Raw genomic sequence first — 10525 nt, forward strand, 5'->3', positions numbered from 1 at the left:
TAAACAGCTTGGAAAATTCCAGAAAATGTAATGGCTTTAGAAGCTTCTGACAGGCTAATTGACATCATTTGAGTCAATTGGAGGTGTACCTGTGGTACTTGACATCATGGGAAAATCAAAAGAAATCAGCCAAGACCTCAGAAAATAAATTGTAGACCACAACTGCACATGGGGACAAAGATTGTAGTTTTTGGAGAAATGTCCTCTGGTCTGATGAAACAAAAATATAATTGTTTGGCCATAATGACCATCGTTATGTTTGGAGAAAAAAGGGGGACGCTTGCAAGCCAAAGAACACCATCCCAACCGTGAAGCACGGGGGTGGGGCGGATGAATCAGAATTAGTTGGGTAACATAGATAATTAAGATGTTAGGAAGATGTTAGTCAGAAAGTTAAAGCTTTGGTCTTGAATGGGTCTTCCAAATGGACAATAACCCCAAGCATACTTCTAAAGTTGTGGCAAAATGGCTTAAGGACAAGATGTTGGAGTGGCCATCACAAAGCCCTGACCTCAATCCCATAGAAAATTTGTGGGCAGAACTGAAAAAGCATGTGCGAGCAAGGAGGCCTACAAACCTGACTTGGTTACACCAGCTCTGTGAAGGGTGAATTTTGGCCATTCTTCAACTTATTGTGGGAAGCTTGTGGAAGGCTACCCGAAACATTTGACCCAAGTTAAACATTTTAAAAGGCAATGCTACCAAATAGTAATTGAGTGTATGTAAACTTCTGACCCACTGGGAATGTGATGAAAGAAATAAAAGCTGAAATAAATCCATCTCTACTATTATTCTGACATTTCACATTCTTAAAATAAAGTGATCCTAACTAACCCAAGACAAGGATTTTTTACTAGGATTAAATGTAGGGAATTGTGAAACATTTGGCTAAGGTGTATGTAAACTTCCGACTTCAACTGTATCTGTCTAATAGAACTCAAAGGGTTTTCTTTAATGTCAAACATGTTAAGTGTGGTGTACCGCAGGACAGCTTTCTCTCTTTTTACCAATGACCTGCCACTGGCAGTAAACAAAGCATGTGTGTCCATGTTTGCTGGTGAGTCAAACATATACGCATCAGCAACCAAAGTCACTGAAATCCTTAACAAAGAGTTGGTCTGTTTTGGAATGGGTGGCCAGTAATAAACTTGTCCTGAACATCTCTAAAACTAAGAGCATTGTATTTGGTACAAATCATTCCTTAAGTTCTAGACCTCAGCTGAATCTGGTAATGAATGGTGTGGCTGTTGAACAAGTTGAAGAGACTAAATTACTTGGTGTTACCTTAGATTGTAAACTGTCATGGTTGTAAAGATGGGGAGAGGTCTGGCCATAATAAAGAGATGCTCTGCTTTTCTTGACACCACTCGCCAGCGGTAGTGGCTGACACTGCCTGTCACCAACACTTTTGTTGCAGCAATCTTAAAGAAGGGTGTAAACCATCTGACCCAGATGTTTTTTTGGGGTTAAGTTTCAAGAGCTCCTTTAGCACCTTGGACTCAGTGACCACCGGGGAAACGCTGTAGGAGCATCGGGGCTAGTCGCATTAGAAAGGGTGGGAGATGAGGAAATGTTGGACGGGAAAGTTAGGATCAGCGGAGTCAAACAAGAATCCTGACTTGTGGAAGTGGTGACTAAAGAGCTCAGCCATGTGCTTCTTGTCAGTAACAACCACATCAAGCTATACCAATTTACAGAGGCCAGTTCATGGAGGAAGGCTTGCTCTTTAAAGTTTATGACAAATCAGGACAGGTTGTTTCACTGAGCAGCCATTACAAACACAGGCTGTAAAACAGTGATCACTAAGGTAATTACAGAAAACACCAGACTGATACCCATCAGGATTATTTGTGAGGGTAACATCGAGGAGAGTAGCCTTATCTGGGTGTTTGGAGTCATACCTTGTGGGATCGGTGATAATCAGAGATTTAGGGAGTCCCATTGCTTTAGGACTTGGTCAGGTGGTTTAAGCATGTCCCAGTTTAGGTCACTTAGCGTAAAAGGCCAGGAGAGAGCTTAGGGCAGGTAGGGTACAGGCCGGTGCTGATGGCACCAGGCAGTCAACAAAGAGCTATTTGAAAGTGTAAGGCTTAAAACCAGCATATCAAATTGTTTGGTGACAGACTTGGTGGAGCCAACCGAGCACTGAAGGTGATCCTTGGTAAAGATTGCCACTCCCCCACTTTTGGAAGATCTGTCTTGCTGAAAAAGTTTAACATCAGTATTCAAAACACTCTCTTAACCACATCTCAGTAATGTAATGATCAACACATCTGGATTGAAGCTGTGAACCCACACTTTCAATTAATCCATTTTAGGTAATAAGCTTCTAGTTTTAACATGCAGAAAACCCAGGCTTTTACGAGAGCAGAAATCAGTGAAACATATCAGAGCACAAGTCAGAATTGGGGCTAGCAACAGTAGATGGGCCAAGGTATACATTCACATTTCCAGACATCATCTACAGTAATACAAATCAAGGCACGACAGAGGACAGGGAGAACTCTGCAGTGTTGATTTATGACATTAGATGGCAACAGGATCCTATCATACAGCAATTATCAGGTAACATGAATACAATGCGGTTAGAATAGGATGGGAGGCCAAAAGTCAGTGCAGCCAATAGAGAGTCAGAGTCCCGAGTGTGGGAACAAACAGTGTGTCCCACGGTAGGGTAAACAAAAATGTTCCTAGTTAACAAAGCAGGAGTCATGAGGCAAAAAGCAAAATGAACAAGAAAAAAAATATTCACATGCGGCTAGCCACTGTAAATTCAGAGTCACTCGCCCCAACAGTGCCTGTGTGCTGGAGGCGAGCGAAAGCAGACGGTGAACAGGTGCCTTTGATACAGTTGAAGTCGGAAGTTTACATACTCCTTAGCCAAATACATTTAAACTCAGTTTTTCACAAGTCCTGACATTTAATCCTAGTAAAAATTCCCTGTCTTAGATCAGTTAGGATCACCATTTTATTTTAAGAATGTGAAATGTCAGAATAATAGTAGCAAGAATGATTTATTTCAGCTTTTATTTCTTTCATCACATTCCCAGTGGGTCAGAAGTTTACATGCACTCAATTAGTATTTGGTAGCATTGGCTTTAAATTGTTTAACTTGGGTCAAATGTTTCAGGTAGCCTTCCACAAGCAATTGGGTGAATTTTGGCCCATTCCTCCTGACAGAGCTGGTGTAACCAAGTCAGGTTTGTAGGCCTCCTTGCTCGCACACACTTTTTCAGTTCTGCCCACAGATTTTCTATGGGATTGAGGTCAGGGCTTTGTGATGGCCACGCCAATGCCTCGACTTTGTTGTCCTTAAGCCATTTTGCCACAACTTTGGAAGTATGCTTGGGGCAATTGTCCATTTGGAAGACCCATTTACGACCAAGCTTTAACTTCCAGACTAATGTCTTGAGATGTTGCTTCAATATATCCACATAATTTTCCTTCGTCATGATGCCATCTATTTTGTGAAGTGCACCAGTCCCCCCTGCAGCAAAGCACCCCCTCAACATGATGCTGCCACCCCTGTGCTTCACGGTTGGGATGGTGTTCTTCTGCTTGCAAGCCTTCCCCTTTTCCCTCCAAACATAACGATGGTGGTCATTATGGTCAAACAGTTCTATTTTTGTTTCATCAGACCAGAGGACATTTCTCCAAAAAGTACGATCTTTGTCTCCATGTTTAGTTGCAAACCGTAGTCTGTCTTTTTTATGGCGGTTTTGGAGCAGTGGCTTCTTCCTTGCTGACCGGCCTTTCAGGTTGTCGATATAGGACTCGTTTCATTGTGGATATACAGTGGGGCAAAAAAGTATTTAGTCAGCCACCAATTGTTCAAGTTCTCCCACTTAAAAAGATGAGGCCTGTAATTTTCATCATAGGTACACTTCAACTATGACAGACAAAATGAGAAGAAAAAAATCCAGAAAATCACATTGTAGGATTTTTAATGAATTTATTTGCAAATTATGGTAGAAAATAAGTATAAATACTTTTTTGCCCCACTGTAGATACTTTTGTACCCGTTTCCTCCAGCATCTTCACAAGGTCCTTTGCTGCTGTTCTGGGATTGATTTGCACTTTTCGCACCGAAGTAGCGTTCTGTCTCCTAGAGATGAACAATCTCCTTCCTGAGCGGTATGATGGCTGCATGGTCCCATGGTGTTAATACTTGTGTACTATTGTTTGTACAAATGAACATGGTACCTTCAGGCGTTTGGAAATTGCTCCCAAGGATGAACCAGACTTGTGTAGGTCTACAATTTATTTTCTGAGGTCTTGGCTGATTTCTTTTAATTTCCCCATGATGGCAAGCAAAGAGGCACGGAGTTTGAAGGTAGGCCTTGAAATACATCCACAGGTACATCTCCAATTGACTCAAATTGTCAATTAGCCTATCAGAAGCTTCTAAAGCCATAACATCGTAGAGCTCCGAGAAAGGATTGTGTCGAGGCACAGATCTGGGGAAGGGTTCAAAACATTTCTGCAGCATTGAAAGACCAAGAACACTGTGACCTCCATCATTCTTAAAGGAATGGGAGAAACTCCCCAAATACAGTTGTGCCAAGCTTGTACTGTGATACCCAAGACGACGAGGCTGTAATCGCTGCCAAAGGTGCTTCAACAAAGTGCTGATTAAAGGGTCTGAATACTTATGCATCTTATTTTCAAAATGTATCTTAAAAGACAAGGTTTTTTTGCTTTGTCATTATGCACTATTGCGTGTAGATTTACAGTGCAGCTTACAAGTTCGAACACTGTTTTTATTCTACACCTCGATTAGGCTGATGTCAATCCTTTTTTGTTAATGTCTTTATTTCTATAGTCTACACTTTCTCATTCTAATTTAACGCTGGTGGGTTTAAGGACGAGTGTGGATTTGTGACAATGACGAGAAGAGCAGCCACTCAGGGGTTTGACAGCACCAACGCAGTTATTCAAACGTTGCCTAAACAAAAACTGTTATGCATCTGCTATTCGTGGGTTAACGCATGAAATGATTGAATCTAGACCGAAAAGTTTTGCATAGTTGACAAGATAGTGTTGCTATGCAGTCCTGATGAGAATCTCAGGACTGTGCATAGCAACACTATTATCCTGTCAACTACGCAAAACCCTTCTTGCAATGGCCTTTCTCAGCGCATTTTCAACAAACACTCCCATACTGATAAATTGCACTTACATTCCAGTCAAATGGAAAGTTAAGAGGCTCAACAACATGACATTGCCACGAGCAGCAGGATGAATTGCAGATGAGCGCAACGCAAGAAAATGCACTCCAAAAATATTTGCGCATGTGCACTTTACACTGCCCCAACATGATAGTCGCAGGGCCAAAACATGTACATTCTTACTTGTTGCTGTTTACTTCGTGCATCGCTGTCTCTACCTAAAAAGATGCAATATGGAATAGTTCTGGATTCCTGCTTACAAGCAAAAACTGAAGCAGGACGTATCAGTGACTCTCTCGATACGGAAGTGGTCAGATGACGCGGATGCTACAGGACTGTTTTGTAGCACAAACTGGAATATGTTCCGGGATTCATCCAATGGCATTGAGGAGTATACCACCTCAGTCAACCGCTTCATCAATAAGTGCATCGACGACGTCGTCGCCAGTGACCGTACGTACATATCCCAACCAGAAGCCATGGATTACAGGCAACATCCGCATCGAGCTAAAGAGCGATTGCCATATCAGGCGGTGATGCAACTGCTCGGCATCTGACCGTAAGGAGCTACAGAGGATAGTGCATACAGCCCAGTACAGGACCTATATACTAGGCGCTGTCAGAGGAAAGCCCCAAAAATTGTCAGACTCCAGTCACCCAAGTCATAGACTGTTTTCTCTGCTACCGCACGGCAAGAGGTACCGGAGCGCCAAGTCTAGGACCAAAAGGCTCCTTTACCAGCTTCTACCCCCAAGCTATAAGACTGCTGAACAAATAATCAAATGACCACCCAGACTATTTACATTGACCCCGACTCCATTTGTTTTGTACACTGCTGCTACTCACGGTTTATCATCTATGCATAGTCACTTCACCCCTACCTCAATGTACAAATTACCTTGACTAACCTGTACCCCCACACATTGACTCAGTACCAGTACCCCTTGTATATAGCCTCGTTGTTATTTTGTGTTACTTATGATTTTTTACTTTAGTTTCTTTGGTGAATATTTTCTTAACTCTTTCTTGAACTGTTGGTTAAGGGCTTGTAAGTAAGCATTTCACTGTAAGGTCTACAGTTGATCTATTCGGCACATGTGACAAAGTTTAATATGGCAGTTCAATGAATTAACGATAGTTCTTCGATCCATAGCTCCCTCTGAGTGGTAACATTTTTTTTCAGCCCCTGAAAAACTGAAAAACCAATTACAAATTGTGGCTTTACGGCAAAGGCACTTCCTCATATGTGATCTGCACATATGGAGATTTCATGGGTAAGTGCCAATATTCAAAGTTATAGTACAAGTAGAAGCTCTTCTCCTCTACCACCTTCTGATAAGCCTCCGCGAGACTGAGGACAAAGTCCATGTATGACTGGTGTGGTCGGAAAGGGTGATAGAACTTGCGGATGTCTTCAGCCAGGGTCTTCGCAGAAGGCTCCCTGAAGATAGAATCATCATCCCCCAAGTAGGTCGGCTCCCCACTGTACAGGTAGATCTTAGTGTAGTTGGTCTGGAATCGGCTGGACAGCTTGGCTCGCTGTTGCGTAAGATACCTGTAGGTGCGATGGACGAACTGGGAGCAGTCGTAGGAGTCAAACCACACGGTGGCGTTGGGGCCGGGGTCTGAGCGGACCGTCCACGTCTCATAATAAATCCCAGTCTGGTTGTCGTCCTGGACCCACAAGGCCATCTCGTTGAACTGACCACCTAGAAGGAGAGACCGTAATCGTTATTTATCATACCAGAGGGGAGTTTGGGTTTGCAAAACTAACATGCACAATAAGTAATTCATGCTGCATTCACCTATAATCCATGTGTTCACAATGGGCAACAGGTGTCAAACCTGTGTTTTTCATTAAGCCCTGTAAAAGGAGTGTTTTGAACCACAAGCTCACTATAAAAAAACATTTCTAAAGAGATGGCCTCGGTCTGAATGCAACCACAAGCCCTACCCCTTCAGTGATTGCAGATCTAAAGGAATCAATATGGTGATGGTTACACCTAACATTCCAACCCCATTGAGGAGTTATTTGTTGACTTTGTCAAAGTCTGGTCTTCAGCAACGCATAGTAGTGAGGACAGGCAAAGTTATTAAACAAAGTTAAGTGCATCACCCTCATTTTTACATTTAGCAGACACTCAGAGTAATTAGGGTTAATCTCAGGGCACATCGATAGATTTTTCACCTAGTCGACTCGGCGATTAGCTCTTAACCGTTAGGCTACTAGCCGCTCTTTAACCACCAGGCTACCTGCCGATCCTAAAGGATCAACCAGGCTGCCAAAAGACAATACTACCAGATTTCACATTGCCCTTGGCCTGCTCAGTCTTGTTACCTGAGATCTCTCCCACTTTCTCCAAGGTACCATTCTCAGACCAGTGGATGTCATCAATCCCCTCAAAGAAGCATGCAGCTCCCTGGTTGCACCAGAAGGGGTTGTTAGTCTCACGTCTCAGGTGAGGGAAGGTGCAGTTGCCCAGCTGGAAGAGTTCATACCACTCCATGGTGTAGTTTCTCCCCGTTTCAGCACTGCTGAACCCAATGGCATCATGCATGATATGCTAGGAGTGAGAGAATCAAATCAGTTAGAGATTTGTAATGCACCAGGAATCTGTGCGTGTGTGTGTTATACAAAATGTAGTGGCAGACATTTAAATTTACCAGACATGAGAAATTTACTGCATTGGGTGTGTAACCTGATTAGGGCGTCCACCCAACGGTGCCCAGAATGACAGAAATCACATTTAGATGATAGTAATTGGGGCGGCAGGTAGCCTAGTGGTTAGGGCGTTGGACTAGTAACCGAAAGGTTTCAGGGTAAGCTCGGGGATTCGATAAGGTAAAAATCTGTCTTTCTGCCCCTGAACAAGGCAGTTAACCCATTGTTCCCTGGTAGGCTGTCATTGAAAATAAGAATTTGTTCATAACTGACTTGCCTAGTTAAGATTATTTTAACAGAACACATCAAGTCAGCCAACAAGATGAGTAATGAAAAGCAAAATCACTAGCCTATGCATAGTCGGTGTTTGAGTTTCAAGTTTGGGCAAGCAAATGTTCAAACATGCACATTTATAATAAAGCATTCCATGCATCTGCAATTACTATTGGTAATGTGATGAGTAGATTGGATAGTCATCATTTAGGCTAACAAGAACTCACTGTTTGCAAAAAAGACCATTCAATGCATGGCTGAGACCTGGTTGGCTGAGCACAGGATAAACCCATTATATACTACACTTTGTATATGACTGGAGACATCTGCAGAATATTTTTTTAATAGGACAAATTACAGGGTAGCCAACTCTGACAAAAATATATTTAAAAACGACATTGTCCATATAATAGGCCTACAAGAAGGGGATACACAAATAGAATGACATCCAACTAAACTGGGGAAGAAAAAGATTGTCCAAAAACAAACTTAAAACGGCACTGACCCAACAATGATGAAGTGTATATGCGCACTCACCGGGGTTATGGCCAATGCTCCCCGCTGGTGCCAGTAAGATGTTGTTTGCTCAAATAGGTTGAATTTTTATAACAAAATTACATGAGTATTTTCATTGTCTTCTCGTTACAGTAATAACCATTTGCTTTCCAAACTACTGTGTGTTTTCCTGCGATACAAATTAGAAATATAGCAATATGCCTGGCTGGGCCTCTACTTTTCACTGACAGTTGCAACTCGACAACTGGTATCTGCCCATGCGCAATTGCTGCCTTTCCTTCCGACTATAGGCAATGCGATTTTTAAAAAAATCCACAATTATATTTATATATATATATATATATATTTAAAAAAATAATAATAATTATAAGGCTAGGGGAAGCTAATGATCAATCCTTGAAAAATAGTAGTCTATTTTGAATGGTTTCATTTATTTCTGTATAGACAGGAGTAGGCTATAATTTTCGCAATTTACTTAGGGAAAGCTTCCCCTAACCTTATGTACACGCCGCCTATGAGCCGATGTCAATCTACTATCCCCCATAGTAGAAATATTGACCTATTCTATTGGTCAGGTGAAGAAGTCGGATGTGGAGGTCCTGGGCTGGCATGGTTGCACGTTGTGAGGCCGGTTGGACGTACTGCCAAATTCTCTAAAACGACGGAGGCGGCTTATGGTAGCGAAATGAACATTAAATTATCTGGCAACAGCGCTGGTGGACATTCCTGAAGTCAACATGCCAAATGAACGCTCCAGCAAACATTATACATCTGTGGCATTGTGTTGTGTGACAAGACTGGACATTTTATAGTGGCCTTTTATTGTCCCCCAGCACAAGGCGCACCTGTGTAATGATCATGCTGTTTAATCAGCTTATTGATACCACACCTGTCAGGTGAGGGGATTATCTTGGCTAAGGAGAAATGCTCACTAACAGGGATGTAAATTAATTTGTGCACAAAATGAGAAATAAGCTTGTTGTGCACATGAAACACTTCTGTGATCTTTTATTTCAACTCATGGGACCGGCACTTCACATGTTGAGTTTATATTTTTGTTAAGTATATTTCCATCAACTGATATGTATCAATGAATAGGCTAAAAAGCATTATTTCGCATTTTCTTTTTTTGTCCTGAACAAATCAGACAATGCCAATTGTATTTATTTGTAAAAAAAAAAAAAAAAAGCGTTTTTACCAGCTAACAGAAACCCTGGTGTGAGTCACACACACACAGTATGACAGCTGTGCAACTTCCCCCAAAAAACGAAACACACTACTTACCATTTTCCCCAGCAATGATCCATATTTAAACTCCCACACTGGAGCTTGCAGTCGAAATACCGAGATGACATCCCAGTTATTCATGTAGGGGATCCGGCCATCCCTGTCGCCGGTGGGGCAGAAGGGGAACATGGCTTCACAGTACGAGTCCGCAGCGGGACGACAATCAAATCGCCTGTCAATGTCAATTACAGTTTGTGACAGAGGGTTGGATTGGTAGCGAGTTAGTGGTTAGAAAATATAGGTCTACACCAAAGATTATTGTAACTAACCCCTTTCACCTGCCTACACTGACAGGTCTTGTAAAAAACTTTTTCTTAGCTAGACAGGTATCACATGACATGTTGTCGAAGACAGCTCAACTTTGGCTAAACATGGATAGCAGCAGCTGTCTTACTTTTATTTAACCTCTTAGAATTGAACATTTGCCATAACTACCTGTAAGGAATCGGCCATTCTTGCTTTCCATCGTCACCTCGGGAATGTACAATCTCCAAATTGTAAAATAGGAATGAACACGTCAAAACCACCGTTGGTCTCATCTCAAGACACTTATTTTAACCGCAGAAGACCAGCAGACGTTTCCCACGTACTTCCGTGTTGCGGGCTTCTTCTTCCTCTT

General features: G+C 42.2%; 1 protein-coding gene across 1 annotated transcript; it reads right to left on the bottom strand.

Annotated features, from left to right (window-relative positions):
* Positions 1-825: 825 nt before the first annotated feature.
* On the bottom strand, positions 826-10525 carry LOC139380406 (CLN5 intracellular trafficking protein). Its single transcript, XM_071123057.1, has 4 exons — positions 10342-10525; positions 9904-10078; positions 7507-7732; positions 826-6877 (listed from the first exon to the last, which is right to left on the bottom strand). Exons 1-4 carry the CDS (start codon positions 10443-10445, stop codon positions 6390-6392), a joined length of 993 nt encoding a protein of 330 aa, XP_070979158.1. The 5' UTR covers positions 10446-10525; the 3' UTR covers positions 826-6389.

This window comes from Oncorhynchus clarkii, chromosome 22 (assembly GCF_045791955.1).
Source record: "Oncorhynchus clarkii lewisi isolate Uvic-CL-2024 chromosome 22, UVic_Ocla_1.0, whole genome shotgun sequence".
Lineage (NCBI taxonomy): Eukaryota > Metazoa > Chordata > Actinopteri > Salmoniformes > Salmonidae > Oncorhynchus > Oncorhynchus clarkii.

Bases quoted from the DNA above. Each gene is read 5' to 3' on its own strand.
- LOC139380406 (XM_071123057.1), bottom strand. From the start codon at position 10,445: ATGAGACCAACGGTGGTTTTGACGTGTTCATTCCTATTTTACAATTTG. The intron at 10,079-10,341 runs GTAGTTATGGCA...TGACATTGACAG, and splicing joins GAATGGCCGATTCCTTACAG to GCGATTTGATTGTCGTCCCG. The intron at 6,878-7,506 runs GTAACAAGACTG...CTCTCCTTCTAG, and splicing joins GAAAGTGGGAGAGATCTCAG to GTGGTCAGTTCAACGAGATG.